This window comes from Daphnia magna, linkage group LG5 (assembly GCF_020631705.1).
Source record: "Daphnia magna isolate NIES linkage group LG5, ASM2063170v1.1, whole genome shotgun sequence".
In the NCBI taxonomy this organism is placed as follows: Eukaryota; Metazoa; Arthropoda; class Branchiopoda; order Diplostraca; family Daphniidae; genus Daphnia; species Daphnia magna.
The window spans coordinates 7,061,551-7,082,718 of NC_059186.1; the positions used below are offsets into that span (position 1 = coordinate 7,061,551).

General features: G+C 44.7%; 2 protein-coding genes and 1 pseudogene across 2 annotated transcripts; 2 read left to right on the top strand and 1 right to left on the bottom strand.

The window, feature by feature from the left end:
- Positions 1 to 501: 501 nt before the first annotated feature.
- On the top strand, positions 502 to 1,386 carry LOC116931333 (evolutionarily conserved signaling intermediate in Toll pathway, mitochondrial-like). The gene is given in 5 exon segments (XM_045174519.1): positions 502 to 508; positions 612 to 656; positions 659 to 709; positions 772 to 974; positions 976 to 1,386. Coding segments are annotated over 5 exon segments (603 nt in total). The 3' UTR covers positions 1,273 to 1,386.
- A 320-nt stretch (positions 1,387 to 1,706) lies between these two features.
- LOC116923342 lies at positions 1,707 to 4,670 on the bottom strand. Its single transcript, XM_045173336.1, has 6 exons — positions 4,435 to 4,670; positions 4,116 to 4,359; positions 3,856 to 4,042; positions 2,354 to 3,780; positions 2,087 to 2,284; positions 1,707 to 2,012 (listed from the first exon to the last, which is right to left on the bottom strand). Exons 4-6 carry the CDS (start codon positions 3,670 to 3,672, stop codon positions 1,832 to 1,834), a joined length of 1,698 nt encoding a protein of 565 aa, XP_045029271.1. The 5' UTR covers positions 3,673 to 3,780; positions 3,856 to 4,042; positions 4,116 to 4,359; positions 4,435 to 4,670; the 3' UTR covers positions 1,707 to 1,831.
- A 267-nt stretch (positions 4,671 to 4,937) lies between these two features.
- Positions 4,938 to 7,798, top strand: LOC116931337 (annotated as a pseudogene).
- The last annotated feature ends 13,370 nt before the right edge of the window (positions 7,799 to 21,168 follow it).

Here is a 21,168-nt window from a genome sequence, read left to right on the forward strand (position 1 = left end):
GCCGGGTTTAATAATATTAATAATATTAACGTTTTAAAAAAATAGTCTTTATCGGGAAATCGGGACAGCTGTTTTTGACTAAAATGGGACATTAGTGGGCGGGTTTGGCCTTCAAGCCCATCAATCATCTCCGAGCTCATGACGCCATTACTGTTCCTTACAATGATCACAGGCAATCCATTATTCAGCATATTAATCGATTACAATAAGCCCAACCCCCACCTATCTTGTAATAAGGGTTTTTTATCATATAAGAAAAATTTTTTATTAACACAATAATCAAATTGAAACATTTATTAACTTATAGAGTCTATGCAGTGGGACGCTATTAAAATTTTTACAATTTTTTTTAATGAATTTGAAGGCGAAAACGGAGGACGTCCCTCACCACCCACCCTAGTGTCCTCACTTACCCCTCAAAATAGGCTCCTCCCACAAATCTAAGAAAACTTTAAAGGTCTTATATGGGAAAATGGTTTATTATTAAATTATATAAAAAATATGGGAGGTACACTACCGTATGGAATACATAAAAACAAAATAATAAATTAATTTAATGATTAGTTTGGGAGATATAGGGGGAAAACGAAAACCGTCCCGGCTTACTCAAGTCTCCCCTATTCCAACAAATATGTTTCAGGCAGAGTTTATGCACTATTAAAGCAACAACAATGTATAATTGATGTTCTGGAACAGATGGAAGACAATGGTTTGGATGAATATTGTAGAGGAAAATGTTCAACTAATAGTTATATGTTGTTAATTTTTCAGGTTTGTGTCCAGATGCAGAAACCGACGCTATGGTCCTTAACATTTTTGGCCGCCATGGATTCCCGACGAAGAAACTTAGAAGAATGACTTACTGGATTCCAAAATTTAAGAACCTTTCTCCATGGGCACTCCCAGAAAAGATCCCCACTTCTAATCTTGAAGTAGCAAAACTTGCTGTCCAGAGAATGGGTAGTTTTGATCTAGCCACAGACAGAGATGGAAATTTTTCAAACAAGTGAGTTGAGAGACGCCATCGACGATACTTGGATTGTTAGTGGTCAGAGCGCTACACAAAGGAAACTTTTGGCAAAACTCCAAGAAAAGAAAACAGTCTTTGTTGAAGGAGCGTTCACAATATGGTTAAGAAGAACTAGTATAAATTACTTTATTTTACGTTCTGACCCTGAACCCCTATCAGAAGAAGACCAGAAGCAAAGAGCTCAATTTGACTATGATGGTGTGTTCAAGATGCATCATCATTCTTCAACCCCTTTCCATTAACCACCGCTCTTTCGGGTAACAGATGGCGTAAGGAACGGCGACGGGTGAGCAGTAGGACTCAAGCGGGGGAAAGGAATTATCAAGGGCAGTGACAAACCAAGATCCGACGGAAAAAGAAGAAATATTAATATTCGTCCTTTTTCCAGCTCCCTGTTTGGTATCTGTAGTCTCAAAATAAAACTTGTCCGCTTAAACCACCCAGTATCAGTTCTGAATATTTTGGTGCATCGACCGGGAAGACAAAGAACCCCATTGAGTTAGAACAATCCTGAGAGAGAAGTCAACCAGAGTCGGGCATCGCTCACTGAAACACGAGCGCGCTCTGAGCTTTCCGCTCAGTGCCTCAAAGTGAGCGGATTTTCGCTCTAGCTCGCAAAAAAAAAAAAACGAGCGCGAGCGCGCTCGTTTTCCGCTCGCGCTCTTCACACAAAAAAATCTCTGTCAAAAACTTGTATTTTCTCCTCTTACTCCTCTTAAAAGCGATCACAGTAGGTTAAAGGTATTACAATATCCTAATTCCTACACTTAAAAAAGTTTAAAGAGTTCTACTTGCTAGCTATTAGCTAGTTTTTGACGGGCAAAGTTGCCAGTTTCGAAAACATGTTCCATTTTGTTTTAAAAACACAAGTTTGTCGAAATTACTGTCCGATAAATTTGAACGTTTTGGGACAAAAATGAGTCCCGCAGTGCTGAAAAGACGTTCACAAGCAGCTGAGGATGGAAGGGCGCTGTTGTATTCTCTATAAAATCAATGAAATATTATTGTAATTTGATTTGACATGAGATGCAAAGTTTTATAAATGGATTTACTTACAGAAATATCTGTTTAATTGTCGGAAAACGATCAAGGTCTTTAAGAGAACCGGGGACGGTTTCATGAAAGAACCTATCTACTTCGCCAATTTCAGTAGTCACTTTCTTTCTTAGGCCATCCAAAAACCGATTTCTTTTTCTCTTTCTTGTCGGTGAGCCGTCGCTTAGACTGGCCTCATCAAGGCTGCTTTCATGCGCACTATAATTAATAAAAGAAAATATATGAATGAACAAATTTACACTGTATTAACATTACTTCTCTACTTACTCAACGGATGCACTTGTACGCCGATCTACTTCTTTTTTGAGAAGATCGATAGCGGTTGACTTCTCACCCTCTGAAATCCACGATAACTTGAAATGTGGATCACTAATGGCCGCAAGAATCATGTTCGTATCGGTAAACAAGGAACTGAATCTTCTTTCAACCCCTTCCAATAGACAGTTGACCAGCGGAACGCAATGAATGACACTTCGGTTATCTTTGAAAATCACAAGTTTTTCCTTTAACACCGTCAACACAGGCAAAACGCATCCGACGGACATCTTTTCTTCATTTTGGAATACATCCAAGGCGTCAGCTATGGGCTTCATTATTTTGATGAATTCTTTAAGAAATTCCTGTTCTGCAACCGTCAATTTTTTCAGTTTGAAGTGATCCATTATAGCATTAAACTCTTCCGGTTTTTTCGATTGAAAATAGTTAACTTTGCACAAAGAATTATAATAGCTGTTCCATCGTGTGGCGTTATGAATAATGAATAGTTCACCCAGTTTATCCTTTATGTAGTCGGAAGCCAGTGAGCTCCGACTCTGTTTGTTCCAGATGGCCGACAACTTTTTATCCAAATTGTTCTTTAATTTATTGAATTGCCGCTGGTCTATGTTTTTAACGTCGGTTGTTGCAATGAGATTCAATGAATGGCACGTACATCGGAAATGACGAGGAAGATGAATGTGGGCAACAATGTTGCAAATGTCATTGTCAGAATCAGAATCTTCATTATTTAGAGTAGCGTTTAGAGTTCCTTCTTTTTCACTTCGAGGCAATTGTTCAGTAGCGCCATTTCTCTCTTCAATTTCCAAAGACAGACGAGCTTCATTATAATGACTATCCAAAATTTCTCCTATGTCAACGTAAACTACGTCGTCTTCTTCGTCGTCATCGTCAAGATAGTCGTCTACCTCCTCTTCATTATCTACATTAGAGGAACCTCGTGGTGGACGGCCTTCATTTTCTTTTAATGAAAACATCTTGAATGCCTTCAAAAAATTAGACCCGTTATCGGTAATCGTACAGTTGACTTTGGAAGTAATTTTAAATTCAGCATGCATATCTGCCATCGCCCTAGCCAGAACGTTGTACGTGTGAGATCCATAAACGCGTCGAACCCCAAGACACGCACTGCGACGAATAATATCTTTTGAGTTTTTTCCTTCGCCATGCCAATGGGCAGTCATTCCGAGAAAGCTGCGACGATGAGATGTCCAGCAGTCAGCAGTAGTTGAAACATGTTCGACGTTTTCCAGTTCAGCAATAAGAATTTGTTTGTTCAATTCATATTTCTTGCTCAGAAGCCTTGCCATTGAACGCCGACTTTTCAGGACAAGCGGGCCTATCAATCCACCTACTAGCTCTTGAAACCCCTCCTTTTGTATTTCACTGAATGGCAACAGATCCACTATAATATGATTCTGAATAACCATTTTAAAAAATTACATTAATGGGTGGGTTTTTAAGCAAAAACTTTGACAAAATGAGTAGCTCACCAAAATTGCTTCATCAAGTTGTTCTTGCGAGCTGATTTGTTTAAATTTTAGGAGAGCTTGAGTTCATGATGTGATTATCAAGTTTTGTTTGTTTCACTTTACTCCTTTTGTCATTGCCAGCTTGGGATTCAGCAACTTTTTCTTTACATAAAGTGTTGAAATCAGATAGATATGTCGGGTGTTTGCCCTAGGATTATAAATTAGTTTTATCAGTATTTAAAAGGATGGGAAGGAATAAAAGATTAATGAAGAAATCATACCGTAATATGTCTTCTTGCATTGTACACTGAGTTGTTGGTAATTGACAAGTACTCAGGTTTTCCAAATTTGTCATACTTGGTCTTATTCAGGTGGCACAACATGCATTTCACTTTAAATCCCCTTCCGCTCTTCTGGTCATGAACAAATTGAAAGTACTTGGCAGGAAGTGTAATTTTATAGCTCGAGGACTGACTTGAAGCAGCACCTTTAGAAGAGTTGGCACATGATTCTTCCTCATTTAACCTGGAAATTTATTAGACATTTACAGTAACGTTTTTTAATGAAAATGTATTAACAGTAACTCAGTAAGTAACTTACAAAGCTTCACAATCAGAATAACCAGAATTTGAGTTTGATTCAACGTCAATCTCATTTTCTTTCACTTCTCTTTCACGAGAACTACTTCCCCTACTTTTCTTCGGTTTAGGTGGCATGACAAAACTCAAAGTTCCTACTAAATCTTCAATAATCTGATCTAATTTTTCACTATGTGTAGAGAAACTATAGACACTTGCTATACGTATTGAAAAAGACGCCCACGTGAATAGAGATTTTGGGTGTCGTCTGCACAGTTGCGTATCTTTTCACAAAAAAAAATTGCGTTCGTAGATAGCGCACTAAGTTTGGACCAAATGTTTTTATTGCTGACTGATAGATGGCGTTCGCGTTCGAGCGAGTCGCTCAGCAAGTCTTCGCTCAAGCTCAAGCTCGCGTTTTTTTTAATTGAGCGGCTCGCGCTCGTCGCTCAGTGAAAATCGCGAGCGCGCTCCTTTTTCGCTCAAGCTCAGAGCGCGCTCCACCCGACTCTGAAGTCAACCGCGTGGTCACCACGCGACGATCTCGTGCCTAGCACTTGATCCCCACCACTCAGATCTGAGAGCATCCCAGCCATCCTTCTACCCTCCACTACGGATGCCTGGGAAAAGGCAACGAAGTTGTCGATCTACAGAAGGCAGACAACGTGACAAGGCAAGAAGAACAAAACGTCGAATAACGGCAGCCAGAGAGAGAGACGAAGCAATTCGAATCCAGCTAGCTAATTTGGAAGAGCAAGTGAACTTCAACTCGAGTCACGGCTCCGACTCAGACCAAATCGACGAAACACCACGCCCAGCCATTGATTCGCTCATTCCAGCTGCATCTCCACACCATCCCTCATCGCAAAACCATCTTCTTGAACAGCACGAGGAGCAGTCAATCACCCCACCACCAAATTTATCATCATTGAACGAGCGTTCGGTCGTTTACCGGCCTGAATCTCCCCCCTCTTCCACATAAACCCCGGAGCGTTCGGTCGTTTACCGGCCTGAATCTCCTCTCTCATCAACCTCCGATCGCTCGGTCGTTTGCCGGCCGGAATCATCACCCCACTATTTTTTCTCCTCGACGTGCGAGCGTTCGGTCGTTTACCGGCCTGAGTCGCCGCGCCCATTGCTCTCACTCATTCGTCCGGCGCAACAGTATTCGGCCGTACAACTGCCAGAATTACTAGCTAGCTTAACCCCCACTCCAACTCACGAGAAAACGCCAGAGAAGAAATCACTCGAACGACAGGCGAGAGAGGTGTCCCGATCCATGTCATCAGCCATCCGACACCGCAAAACGAAGAGAAGAGAAACTGCCTTCTATTAACTGTTAATTTTTTTTTCTTTTTCAAACCTTTCAATGGCTACCCGTGCTGACGATGACGACTTAGAAAGGGAGAGCCCAGACACCCTAAAAAGATTGAGAACGAGCGAAAAGGCGCGACACAAAAAATTGATGACTAGAATCATGAACCATGTGGAAGAGAGAGGTAGCCGAAAGGTATTAAAAGTGTACCGTAATCAACTCGCTGAAATCCTGCACGAATGTACTAAACTTAACAAGCCTGTACAACCAGGCTCTTCCTAGCAAAGACAACACAGGTGAAGACGTATGGCAAACAGAATTCGACACAAGAACGAATGAATGCTTCGCCCTCATAGAAGCCCACCTCGAGAGCCGCATCGATGAAACATCCACCACGTCTTCCATCTCTACTCCAGATCTAAACCCGACACTGCCAAACTCAGCAAAGATAGGAACAGACCAACTGCAAACTGAACCAAACAATAGAGATCCATCGACTAGTTGCTCCGCAGCGAAAAGGCCCCGCACAGTCACTCCCGCTATTTCAAAGGCGCTTATCATAAATCCACATCATTCCGAACCACAGCCCAGTCAAACCTGGGAGATTCTCACCACACCAAACCCAAGCAACCCTTTCTGGCAAAATCAAGAAACCGTCAGTAGTTCAGCTGCCACGACAGTAGCAACTTCCAGCAATCAAGCCACCGTGGTCCAACGACCACTCGCAACTACCCCTGCAATTACAGACCATCTCACCGTAAACAGCGACAATACAGTTCCTCCGATCCCGACAGCAACAACTATGGCGACCCCGAATCCGACGGCTCCAAGGACTACCGCCGTATCACTTAATCAGCCAGTTCCATCCACCGCTGCATTATCCCGTGATAACACGGCTCGTCCATCCGTAACCATCCCGCCCGTCTCCAACCAACAAGTACAGCCAGTCTCAAATGTCAACGTTACTTCAACGGTTCAATCTACTCAAGCTCCAGCTACTCACTATAATCATACTATAGTCACCGGACCGCCTGCAACGACAAGATCGACCGCAGTGACTCAGCATAACGTTACGTTTACAACCGAGACAAACTTCAACCGTCCGCGGCCATCAACGACGACAGCGACGTCCGTCAATCAGACAAATTACTTTCCAGACACACAAACAGTACCAACCGCATCTTCGGCCGGCTATTTTACAATCACGGGTGGTTCAAATTACACCACGCAGCCAAGCCCTACCACTTTCTTTTCATCGCCTGACGACAAACCAGCATCGTACGGTTTCCAACAACCTGATATGTGGATCACTAATTTAGGCGTGCCGGACTTCAACCAGCCTGCTCCGCATTCAGCTCCCCCCAGAGCGCCAAAAATGTCGATCCAGACGTTTTCTGGCGACCCGCAAGATGGGCCGTCCTTTATCGCGGGCTTCAATATACTTATACATGATGCTTGTACTTCGGATGCAGAACGCCTTTATCATCTACGCAATAGCTTACGCCAAGATGTTCGCGACCGTATCGGTGATGCACTTTTACACCCAGGCCTCTACCCACATGCCCTGAAGGAACTTCATCGAAAATACGGCAACCCCCAATTAGTAGCCCAGGCTTGTAACGAAAAACTAATGGCGCTCTCGGCCTTTAAAGAAGACGATTACAAAGCACTGCAAAAGTTCAGCGCCAAGGTACGAGGGGTAGTGTGCACGCTGAAGTACGGCGGCTACGAGTCTCAACTGGGATGCTATGCCATCATCCAACAACTTGCTGCTAAACTTCCCATCAGCCTCCGCAAGAGTTGGGGAAAGAAGAGCTGGAGTCTCCAGCCGAGACTCCCCACGCTTGTCGACTTTGACGATTGGCTCGACGAGTCGTACATGGAAGAATCGAGAACACAAACATCGGCACCAAGAGACAGTAGCAGAGACAAACAGTATCGTGACCGTCACGCTGTCTTCAATATATCCCCCGATGAAACAAACGCAGCAAATGGCTGTCCAGCAGGATGTAAAGAATCCCATCAACTCGATCACTGCCAACGCTTCAAGGGCTTATCCCCCGAAAAATGAGCTCAGCTCATCAAAGCAAAAAGACTTTGCTTTCGTTGTTTAGGGAGGCCATCGAAGTATCGAATGCGGCCAAGACAAAAACTGTCCGATTGAAGGCTGTAAATACCGGCATCACGTCCTCCTCCATGGCACCCCAGTCATGTGGCGATCTAACCCAAGACAGTACCAACAACGAAGCAGAGACAGCTATACAATATCCCAGTTTTGTGGCTTCACCTACCCAATCGACGATTATACCTTCCTACCGATAGTTCCAATCATTGTACGCGCCAACGGAAAGGAATTCAAGACCTATGGACTTCTCGACCGTGGTAGCAGAGTTACTCTTATTCGCGACGATGTCTCCACGTACCTGTCGCTAGAAGGGGAATGGAGCAGATCAAAATTTGGTACCTTCCACGCTCAAGACCCCCTCATCAGGACAAGAAATGTGCGAATCACAATAACCCCATTGAATCGCTGCGAGGAATTCGACGTCGACGAAGCCTACTCGATCGACAAACTCAACATTCGCAGACGTAGCATCCCCCCAACCACACTCATCAAATGGCCTCATCTTAGAGACATCAAGCTACAAGAAATCGGCGGCGGTGAAGTCACCGTATTGATAGGAATGGAACTAACCGACGCCCACGACGTCGTTGAATCAAGAAGAGAACACCAATGGAAAAACGCACCCATGGCGCTCTCCACTCCCTTTGGTTGGTGTGTAGTAGGAAAATTGGACAAGACAAATCCTTCTAGACAACACAATACTAGCCACGTTTTCGCTCTCACTATTGAAGAAAATGAAGCTCATTTCAAGAAAGTCGTTCAAGACTTTATCACCGGTGAGATGATAGGCACACACCCGAACGTTAAAGCTCCAGTCCCGCAAAATGACGTGATAGCACTCTAGAAAATTGAAATGTCGATAAGACACGATGGTGAGCGGTATGAGATCGGCCTGCCCTTCAAATCAGCAGAACCACACCTGCCCAACAATTACTCGGCAGCCTTCCGACGGCTTCGCTCACTCGAAGATAAATTCAGATCCGACCCCCCTTTTGCGCTTAAATACGCATCGAATATGGCAGAGTACGTCGCCTTAGGACACGCCAGGGAGATTTCAAGAGCCGAGGCGGACGCCACTCCACCAGGAAAGTTCTTTTATCTTCCCCATCATGGCGTAGTAAACCCACAAAAGCCGGACAAGGTGAGGACAGTATTCGACGCGTCAGCAAGATTTAACGGAGTTTCCCTTAACGATAGGCTGCTCAAAGGGCCAGACCTGCTGACTAGCCTTGTAGGTCTATTGATGCGCTTCCGACGAGCTAAATTTCCAGTGACGGCAGATATTGAAAAAATGTTCCACCAAGTGAAGGTTTCTCCCGATGACCGGCCAGCCTTAAGATATCTGTGGAGAGAACCTGGATCGCTGGAACAGCCAAAAATTATGGAAATGCAAGTGCAGATATTTGGCGCCGTCTCGTCACCTACCATCTGTTCATACGCACTACGGCGCACCGGAGCAGATAATAAAAAAGATTTTCCAGGAGTCGCCAACAGGATCGTTAACTATTTCTACGTCGACAATTACATGGAGTGATTCGACGATCAAGCCGAAGCCATGTATGTCAGTAAGCAACTCAGAGAATGCCTCCTTCGCGGAGGGTTTAAACTCACCTAATGGGCCTCCGCCGACAAAAAGATCCTCTCTGCACTACCAGACCCGCTGTTATCAAAACCTACTCTTAATTTGGACATGGACGACCTTCCGACGGAGAGAACGCTTGGTCTCACCTGGAACTGTCAAAGCGATGCATTCGAGCTCCAAGTGAAGGTTCCAACAATAGGAACAACTAAAAGAGACTTATTACGTTCAGCAGCCAGCGTTTTCGATCCGTTGGGCTTCCTAGCTCCGGTTATGTTTATATCAAAGCAGCTGCTACGAGACGCCTGGGAAACATCAACAACATGGGACGAAATTCTGGATCGTAGCATCATAATCCGTTGGGAAGAATGGAATTTATCACTTGAATCCCTGAGTCAAATCAACCTTCAACGCTGTTTCAAGTCTACCAATGAAAAACCGACTGCCATCGAACTTCATGCATTTTCCGACGCTTCGGAAAAGGGTTACGGAGCTGTGGTCTATATTAGGACTCAATTTCGAAGTAGAATCGAGGTAGCGTTTGTCATTGCCAAGTCCAGGATCTCCCTCAAAAAACCAATTACCATCCCACGGCTCGAGCTGAACGGCGCCCTTGTGGCATGTCGATTGATTAACACCGTGTAGGCCGAGCTCGACGCTACGATCAACAATGTAACTATTTGGACCGACTCAACTACCGTCTTGAGATGGTTAACTTCAGAACACTGCTGCTACCACTCCTACGTCGCCAACAGAGTAGGAGAGATGCTGGAACCAAAAAACGCTAACGACTGGAGATACGTTCCTAGTAAAGAAAATCCCGCCGATGACTGCTGTAGGGGAGTTTCGCCGAAACAAATGACGGACCAACACCGCTGATTCCAGGGGCCAGACTTCCTAAAAAAACCACGAGAAAACTGGCCCACATTCCCTATTGATCCCTACGTAGCCTCTGCAAACGAGTTGGATCCGGAAGTCAAGAAAGACGATAATGTTGACCCTCGAATCTGGGTCGGCCTGTCAGGAGAAGCCGAAACCAATCGGTTCGAAACCCTAATGGAAAGGAGATCCTCAGTCGATTTAATCGTCCGAACCACCGCCTACATTCAACGGCTCTTCAACATGTTTCACCAAACCAGACACGAAAAAACTAATTATCATCCTCCCTCCACTGAACTGTCTACACAGGAAATCTCAGCGGCAAAGCAATTTCTTGTAAAGCTATCCCAGCAGGCTCACTTTTCCCAAGAAATCAATTGCATCATGGATCGGCGCCCCATTCAACCAGACTCAAATCTCGCGCAGCTGTCGCCTTTCCTAGACCACGACGGAATTCTTCGTGTCGGTGGGCGAATCCAAAGGGCAGAAGTTCCGTATTCAGTTAGATATCCGATCCTTCTCCATCCTAAACATAAGTTTACAACTCTTGTTATTCAAAAACTGCATAACGACTTGGCCCATGCGACAACGGAGAACATGTTGAGCAATTTACGCTCGACGTATTGGGTGCTTAAAGGTAGATCAACAATTAAATCCATCATCAGTCCCTGCCTACTCTGTCGCCGAAGAAACGCAAAACCTGCAGCCCCCTACATGGCCGCGCTACCTGCCTGCCGCCTCAAGGCCCACAATCCCGCATTTACACATACAGGAGTCAACATGTTCGGCCCGTTAATGGTAAAAATGTTTCGACGTCAACTTAAACGTTATGGCATCATATTCATTTGCATGACGACTCGCGCGGTTCATCTCGAAATGGTGGAGTCTATGGAGATGGACTCTTTCCTACGAGCCTACAGTCGATTCGTAGTTCACAAAGGCAAACCAACCCACTGTTACAGTGATAATGGGACGAATTTTACATCGGCCGCGAAAGAAATTAGCGACGGAATAGCAAGTTGGAATAATGCGGAATTCATCAGTAAGGAGGCCACGAAGCAGACAACCTGGCATTTCAACCCCCCTTATGCCCCCCACTTCGGAGGCGCGTGGGAGAGGCTCATCCGCTCAGCTAAAACCGCCCTTGCCGCCGTCTTGCACGGGCAAACAACCACAGACGAAGTATTGAGAACCGCACTCACTTTAGTCGAAGGCCTACTTAATAGCAGACCGTTAACGCATGTTAGCGTTGACCAACACGATCCAGAGGCCCTGACGCCGTACCACTTGTTAATTGGAAGAGCCAATCCATATGTATCACTGAACATCGTCGACGAGCGTGACGTTAACTGTCGTCAGCGCTACAGAGCGGCACTTGCCTTAGCCAAACAGTTTTGGCATCGCTGGCTCCGAGAATATCTCCCGCGCCAGATTGAACGACGGAAATGGCTGGAACACAGGCGAAACATCAAGATCGGCGATATCGTCATTGTGGTTGATTCCAAATCAGCGGAAGGGCATTGGCCACTGGGAAAAATTACGCAAGTTTTTACAGGTACTGATGGAGTTGTGCGCTCGGTGATAGTGGCCACTCAACATGGAGAGTACCACAAGGCGGTCGTGAAACTATGTCTCCTGGAAGAAGAAGAAAAGCGGAATGTTTTCTCTTCAGAAAACAGGGTCGGCCGTGTTCAAGATGCATCATAATTCTTCAACCCCTTTCCATTAACCACCGCTCTTTCGGGTAACAGATGGCGTAAGGAACGGCGACGGGTGAGCAGTAGGACTCAAGCGGGGGAAAGGAATTATCAAGGGCAGTGACAAACCAAGATCCGACGGAAAAAGAACAAATATTAATATTCGTCCTTTTTCCAGCTCCCTGTTTGGTATCTGTAGTCTCAAAATAAAACTTGTCCGCTTTAACCACCCAGTATCAGTTCTGAACATGGTGTGTATTCCAACAGTATAAATACAGTACCCACCAAACGATTAGGTACACCCCCGTTTTTTAATGCATTCTTATGGCGCTACGGGTCTTAGGAAAACTTGAATATCTTTTTACTGGTAAGGATTAATTTTTTTTTCCTTTTTTCCTCTATCAGAAGAGAAAGTGCTCTAAAAGCTATCTTCACATGAAAAAATTGTAGGAGTTACACCCAGGGCGCTAAAGTATCGTTCACATGATTAGGTACACCACTTTTCTCCCCATAATCGCCATGTTAATACCGGCGTTTCCAAAAATATAAATAAAATACTTTAAAACATCCTTAAATTAATTTTTTTATGTCAAACGACGGGTTTTTCTTTATTCTATTAGAATATCGTGCATGTTTTTGAATTATTTGAACTAAAAAAATTCCTTCCCTATACCCAAAAGTTGTTACACTGAAATGTTTTACAGAGAAAATTATGATTTGTGCTGGCGCCACCAGGGGTGCTGGGATCAATTTCAAGTGCTCATATTTTTTTTGTTAAACACAGCTATATAACAACAATATTTCTCTTTGGGCGCCAATCGGACTGATATCATGTCGAACCATTTGTTGTATTTTTGGCGTGTATAGCTATTAGATAAGACTTCATAGCCATATTTAATAGTTTTAAAAATGACCTCGTGCTTTTTCTGGTCGGGCGAGTCTCAATGCTTGTCGGGATGGTGGATCCGCGATTTGGCATAATATGACGACTTAATCTCGCTCGTTCCAGCGTTACGCTCGACTCCCAAGAGTTTCACATCAATAAATTAGAAACCCATGTAAACATACCACTGGTAGCCCACAGTAAAAGTATCTTCGATGACCGGCGAGATTAACTTGGCCGACATCAATATGCATCTTTCTCCTTCAAATTTGGCCTGACGCTCCAAACGGTGTAACGGATCGTTATTCAACGATTCACGCAGAGAATTCCACTGGGCGTCACCCTAAACCAACATCATTTGTTCATTCCAACAACAAAAAACCGTAAGTGTGTGAGCATGAGGTTATTCAAATTCTACTATCGTATAGAGCATCTTATTAACCTCCGGCACCAATTTCTCAAAGTCGTCTGCCTCAGCATGAACGTCCAACAAGCGCAAAAATGATTTACGCATATTTTCTCGATCAGCCAATGCGTAGTAACTTAGCACCATATGTAAACCTTGAATGCAACGTATTAGTTTTACCTTAGCAAAATCAGATAATAAGTCATACGTGTTTTCAAGTCGGGGTTTTCTTGCATAACAAATTCGAAAATCGTACAGGCATCATTGAAAAAAAGCATCATTGAAAAAAAGTCACGATGCCTAATGAAGGCACATAAGAGTTGCTCTAAGTGGTATAACCAGTGTCAACAATGGAATGGGGTCTTGTGTATAATTCTAAAATTGCTCGAGTTCGCCTAGCGAACGAAGGGCAGTTGGGATTGTATAATAATAGTGAGACCTTGGTTAGGTGTTGACCTTGCAATCTATTCAACAAAACAGCTTTTTTAAAGTACCACAAAATGCAACAAAAGAAGAACGCACAAGTCACCTCAGGGCTCGGCCTACCTGGCCACCTCAGACCCATGGCATCCATGATTGGATGTCAGCGACGGCCGGCGGCAAGATGGCCGGTGGAACAATGGCCGGTAGCAAGATGTCAGGTTGTTCTAAAGTAGCATCTTGTCCATCAGACACCTGCTCAGGTTCCCCGGCCGAATCGCCGATGCTTAATGGTGAAGCTTCGCTGGCCAGCAAAGCCTCGCAATATAGCAAGGCTTCGCCGTCCAGCTCTACCTCACCGTTGACATCGGCTGGTCCGGCCTGGTCCACTGTAGCAGCCCTAGAACAAATAGTTAAAATACGTTAATTAAATTTAAAAAAAGAATTTACCTTAATTGTTAACTTACCTTCAATTACGTTGAAATTCCCTAATGAGGGACCTGCAGTTATTGCAGTTTGAAAAATCGGTCCATTCGGGTGTGTCGTACCCGACATATTTCAACAAGTATTGGACCTTTCGTCGATTTTCAAACTGCACAACCCTAAAAACGGCGAAGAAAAATAATTAAAAAACAATAAGATAAAAAAAATTAAAAAAAAAATTAAATTTGATAATGTTACCCTTACCTTCGGTTTAAACAATCCTCAACCTCGAATTCTTCGTACATGTTGTACAGTATCCTGCACAAAAATCCGAACACCGATTTAATTTTTTAAAGCCACCTATTGGCGGGGTAATGGGTTTTTTGTTTGTTTTTCTTTAAGGGGGAGGGTAGACGGGGTGATGGACACGACAGGGTAGGGTAGGGTATGCCTTAAGGTATTACGCTTTAAGGCAAGTTACAGGTCGGGACATTTTTGCAACCCCCAGGGTGGTGTGTTTTTTAAAACGACAGTTGGAAATTTAGGGCTTGGGCATGGTAATGTTGCTTACCGACACAATTAAGCTTATGTTCCAGCTGCCTGTAAATGTTTACGTCGCTGTCAATGGCGTAGGTGTAGCGTTTCTGAATGTGGTGCTGGAGATCGGTGTTCGATTCCAGATGAGGTGATTAGTTAATATTGTTAACTTACGAGAAATTCTCGTTCACATATAAAATAAATTTTCATCGAGCAATATATGCTTTTTTTGTTTATTAAATAATTTTAAAAATAATAATCTCCTTCGTTCTAGAGAAATTAATATTCCCAGCAAATTCGAATAAAGAATATTATAATGATACCTATATTTTGCAAATCCTTTTTGGGATTCGAACACTGATCTACGGCGTCGCAATCAGAGGCTCTACACATATGCCATCGGTATCGAAATAATTGTGCACAGGCAGCTTTATAATTTATTTGGGTAAGGAGTATTACACAGCCTAAGTCCAACATTTCCAACTGTCGTTTTAAAAAAACACACCACCCTGGGGGTTGCAAAAATGTCCCGACCTGTTACTTGCCTTAAAGCGTAATACCTTAAGGCATTAAAAAAATGTCTAGACTTACCCAACCCTGCCCTATGTGTCCATCACCCCGTCTACCCTCCCTCTTAAAGAAAAACAAACAAAAAACCCTTTACCCCGCCAATAGGTGGCTTTAAAAAATTAAATCGGTGTTCGGATTTTTGTGCAGGATACTGTACATGTTGGAGGGGACTTGGTGGATGGGGACTTGGTGATTCCTCGGCATCTTGGAAACAATTGACTAAGTGAATGAACCTTGAGTTCAAAGGCCAATCCAAGGTCAGTCGTTTTCAAAACGTTTTCTTATTTATTTATTTTCCCCTTAGGATATGATCCAGTCTGGCAACCCTGCTTATCCATCAGTTTTGGATGCAGTCGCCGAGGTGAAGGCGTTGTTGAGTAGAGTAGGCTAGAGTTAACCGAAATTCAAGTTAATAATTTTAATTCTAAGTTAACTGCACCAACTAACCGAGTGGAAAACCGTAACCCTTTTCTAATGATTAACGTTGATTTTAACAATTTAAAGTTTTCGATATCAGTGAAAGTGCATAAAATAACGAGTGCGTAAAATCAGGTGGTCGGTAGCAAAAAATAAATTTAAAGAAAAATTTTTGTCTTTAAAACATCTGTAAAGCCTAAGAATGCATGGAAATATTGTGTGATTCACAATCTATGGGAGTTAATTAGATGGTTGCTATGGTGATCATTTGTTGTGGTATGCTTCATGTGTTGCAACTTCAAGGAATCAAGTGTCTAGTTACCAAGTGATCCACATTTAAAGATGGATAAATATAACCTGACATGATGATATGATGAAGAAGATGATCTTTATTCTGGATTTAATGAGTTCCATCCTACATTGAACACTTCCAGTCTTATACAAGATTCTTCTTCCAGAGATTCTTCTTTCCAGAGATTCTTCTTTCCAGAGATGTAAAACAGCAACAATCAACGATACAGATGCAGGTAATGTTTGGAATAGTTTGTAAAATTGTTTATTAGTTATTTCTCAATTGATAATATTCAGCTATTAAGATCAATTGTACAACAATAGCTCGACCTTGGTTAGGTGTTGACCTTGCAATCTATTCAACAAAACAGCTTTTTTTAAGTACCACAAAATGCAACAAAAGAAGAACGCACAAGTTACCTCAGGGCTCAGCCTACCTGGCCACCTCAGACCTTTTTCAGCTTTCATTGTTGCGACATGTCTAGTTCGAGTGATCCTTCTGCCTCTACTGCCTCGTCTTCCTCGTCCGAATCGGGGGAGGCTAGACGTCCGAGACATCCCTACCGCGATAGAAGTCGTAGCTTAGACCAGTCTCGTTCAGCCGGAGAGGAACATCATCGTTTGAGATATCGCAGTTCAGATCGCAGTTCAGGCAGGAGTCGCTCGGTAAGACGACGAAGGAGTCGCTCTCGCTCACGTGGAGGCCGTCCAGACCGTAGCCGTTCGGTTATTAGGAGGCCTAGAGAGACAGATCAGGAGGATATCCATTTGGACGGTTCACAACCAGGGAACTCTCAGTTGCCGACGGAGGTAGACAACGTCGCTGCCCAGCCGCCTACCAAGGTGGTCTGCCTGTATCGAGCTCGCTCAAAGGAGCTTAGAGGTTGGTTGTCATCTCTACTGAAGTCCACAGAGGCCAAAAAACTGAGAGGTATTTTTTCCCCGACATTCAATTCGAGATCCTTCGATCTTCAGGTCCCAAAGTTGGACCATTCCATGAGTCGTCGATTGAAGGAGCTCAAGGGAGGAGAGGGTTCGAAGGCGGAGATGAAGGAGAAGACATTGGTGAGCCATCAGTTCAGGCTGTTGGACGTGGCCAGGCCGCTTCTCTACTTGTGGGGCCAGCTTTCTTGTGATCCTGAGCTCAAAGATTCGTCGATGGCCGATGCAGCTGTCTCGGCTCTCCAGCTGTGGGGTCATTCCTTTCATAGCGTGACTATGCATCGTCAGGAGAATATTTTGAAGCAGACCGATCCTCGTTTCCAGGCCCTTCTTTTGGAGCCCAACCGCTTCAGCCCGAAGGAGTGCGGGTCGCTTTTTGGCCGATCCTTTCTGAAGCAGATGGTGAAGGAGGCTTCGGACGACCAGAAGTTGAGGAACTTGAACCGAGCGGACACCAGGACTGCTTCGGTAGCCCGTTTTAGGAACGGAATTAGCAATAGTTCTCGTGGAGACAGAAGGAATTGGAGAAACTCCAGCCATTCGGGTTTCAGCTTTGGGAGTGGCAGCAGAGGCTTCCACAGCTCTAATTCCAGCATGGGCCGCGGAATTGGAAGGTCAGTTTCACTTTTTTTTACCCATGTTTCTAACCCTCCCAATGAGAAGATTGGGGGCCGATTGGCTCATTTTTTGGAGCCCTGGTCTTGCCTGACTGACGACCAGTGGGTTTTGGATTCGGTTAAAGAAGGAGTGAGAATTCCTTTTGAGAGTACACCTTTTCAGTCCAGGCCGGGTGTTAACATGCATATGTCACCAGAGATGAAAAGAATTTGTGGTTCAGAGGTCCTAGCTCTTTTGGAGAAAGGGGCAATAGAAAGGATTCCGAAAGCAGAAGAGGGGTTCCTTAGTGGAATTTTCGTGATTGCCAAAAGTTCAGGGGGTTTTAGGCCTATCATTAACTTAAAGGGTTTGAATAAGTTTGTCCTACATCAGCATTTTAAATTGGAAGGGGTAACAATTCTCAGGGACATGGTACGGAAGGGAGACTATTTCACTAAGGTCGACCTTCAGGACGCGTATCTTACCGTTTCCATGCATCCTGACATGAGAAAATTTTTGCAGTTTCGTTGGGAGGGGGACTCTTTTCGTTGCACTACCCTCTGCTCTGGCCTCTCTTCTGCCCCATGGACCTTCACCAAACTTTTGAAGCCACTGGTCGCCTTTCTAAGGAAAAGCGGTATTAGAGTCATAGTATATCTTGACGATTTTCTCATTTTAAACCAGAACAAAGAGGGGGCAGAGAGGGATTTTGGTAGAGTGACAGATTTTTTACGGACCTGTGGGTTTTTGATTAACGAGGGAAAGTCCGTTGGGATAGCTGCGCAAAATCGGGAGTTTCTTGGTCTTATGATAGACTCGTCGTTCTTATCTTTGTCTTTACGGCCTTCCAAAGTGCACCAGATTATGCAGATCTGTCGATCGGCAGCTACCGGGAGTAAAATCCAGCTTAGAAGTATAGCTAGGATCTTAGGGAGCTTAGCATGGGCCGTTCAGGCGGTTCCCTATGCCCAGGCTCATTTTCGCCATCTGCAGAGGCTTTACAATGCCCAGTCACTCTTGTCAGAGATGGACTTGTCGGTCAGCGTCAAGTTAGACGAGGGGTCCAAGTCGGATTTGTCTTGGTGGGCAAATAATCTCGAGAGGACTAACGGGAAGGCTATGGCTATCTCGGAGCCCGATTTGATAATTTTTTCCGACGCATCGCGCTCGGGTTGGGAGGCTTCGTTGAATTCCGCTACGACGAAAGGACCTTGGACATCTCAGGATTTATTTCACCATATTAACGAGCTGGAGCTGTTGGCTGCCTTGTACGCCCTACGAGTTTTTACGGTGCATTCGGTGGGCGTTTCGGTGCGGATCATGCTGGATAATGTTACGGCAGTACACTATATCAATAAGGCGGGAGGTTCCAGATCTAAATGTCTAACCGACATCAGTGCCCAGATAGTCAAATGGTGCGAGACCAGAGAGCTGTCAGTTCACGCGATTCATCTCCCAGGTGTCCTTAATTTCGTTGCAGACCGCCTCTGGAGATCAACACCAGACGCAAGCGATTGGAGACTACGCGAGGACGTATTCGAGCGCCTACATCGGCGTTGGACGCTCAAAGTGGATTTGTTTGCGAGCCTTTGGAATCGGCAGCTGGACAGTTTTGTCAGCTGGGGCCTTCAGCCAGGAGCGCTTGCCGTGGACGCATTCAGCGTCAACTGGAGGTGGATCAGGGGCTACGCCCTCCCTCCGTTCTGCCTAATTCAGAAGGTTCTGAGCAAGACCATGAGGGACGAAGCGGAAATCACGCTAATAGCTCCATGGTGGCCAGCCCAGGCATGGTTCCCGACAGTCCTGGAGCTAGTGAGCGAGCCACCGCTGGTACTACCCACGGAAGGCATTCTGACAGGACCGCTCGGCCAGAGTCACCCGCTTGCAGGATCCCTCATCCTGATCGCTTGGCGGTTATCAGGGAAGAGCTTCAAGCCGCGAGCGTTTCGGAGGAAGTGGTCCAGCTACTCATGGAAGGAACTCGTAAGTCCACGGCAGCTGCTTATCAGTCAGCGTGGAAGAATTGGCTTGGTTGGAACTTTCGACAGGGTTCGGATGCAATGTCTCCTTCTATAGGACAGGTTCTGGAATTTTTGGGCGCCCTTGCAAGTCAAGGTAAGGCTAATCAGACAATAAATGTTTATCGTTCGATGTTATCATCCACTTTGCAAGGGATAGAAGGAGTTAAGATAGGTAAACACCCTTTGGTTATTCGTTTACTAAAAGGAATTTATAACAGGACCCTTCCAACGCCCAGATACACCGGTTTTTGGGATGTTGCAGCAGTGGTGGATTATTTTGTGGCCATGGACGTAAATGAGGATTTGCCTTTTTCGATCCTGTCACGGAAATGCGCTATGCTGTTGGCTCTATCTTTCCTTGGCTGGGTCTCGGAGTTGGCCGGCCTAGCCCGCAATTCTATTGCCATTGACGCAACCGGAGCGAAGCTATCCCTAGCGAGGCCGCGGAAGTCGCAGCGTGGCGGGGCCCCTCTTCATGTCTTTAGCCTAAAGAGGCTAGTTCCGGTCAGCCGGGTTTGCCCGGTAGCTACTCTGGAGGCCTACCTGTTAATTTCTGACCAGTTCCGTAAGGGGATTCAATCGGATTCGTTGTTCTTGAGCTTACGCGCACCTCATCATTCGGTCGGGGCGTCAACATTGAGCCGTTGGTTGAAGGCTACTTTAGAGGAGACCGGTATAGAAACCTCAATCTACTCCGCTCATTCGACGCGAGGTGCCTCCGCTTCTAAAGCAGCGGATTCCGGCATGTCGATAGAGGGCATTTTGAGAATGGGAAGCTGGAGTTCAGAATCCACTTTCACGCGCTTTTATCGTAGACAGATAGAACTGTCTTTAGAGGCAAATACCTTGGTATTGGGCCGTTAAATCATAGTTTTCTTTGGGAATACTTCGAAGTCACCTAACCAAGGTCGAGCTATTGTTGTACAATTCTACAATTGCTCCAGTTCGCGTAGCGAACGAAGGGCAGTTGGGATTGTATAATAATAGTGAGACCTTGGTTCTCACTAGATTCCCTCCCGCCATCCCAAGGAATATGTTGTTAATTTGTTTTTTCCTCTGCATATTGATTTTCAGAGGCAAGCCGCACTTCGGGTTCCGATAAGGAGGCTCAGGCACAGGCGGAAACCGATAATCGGGGAAGCAGAAGCCTGCCAAGAAGCCGCAGCCATCATGTTCGTTTATATTTGGTTTCCTTTTTTTTGGTTTTGTTTGTTTATGGAAAGCTTCACCGGAGGGTCTGAGGTGGCCAGGTAGGCCGAGCCCTGAGGTGACTTGTGCGTTCTTCTTTTGTTGCATTTTGTGGTACTTTAAAAAAGCTGTTTTGTTGAATAGATTGCAAGGTCAACACCTAACCAAGGTCGAGCTGTTGTTGTACAATTGATCTTAATAGCTGAATATTATCAATTGAGAAATAACTAATAAACAATTTTACAAACTATTCCAAACATTACCTGCATCTGTATCATTGATTGTTGCTGTTTTACATCTCTGGAAAGAGAATCTTGTATAAGACTGGAAGTGTTCAATGTAGGATGGAACTCATTAAATCCAGAATAAAGATCATCTTCTTCATCATATCATCATGTCAGGTTATATTTATCCATCTTTAAATGTGGATCACTTGGTAACTAGACACTTGATTCCTTGAAGTTGC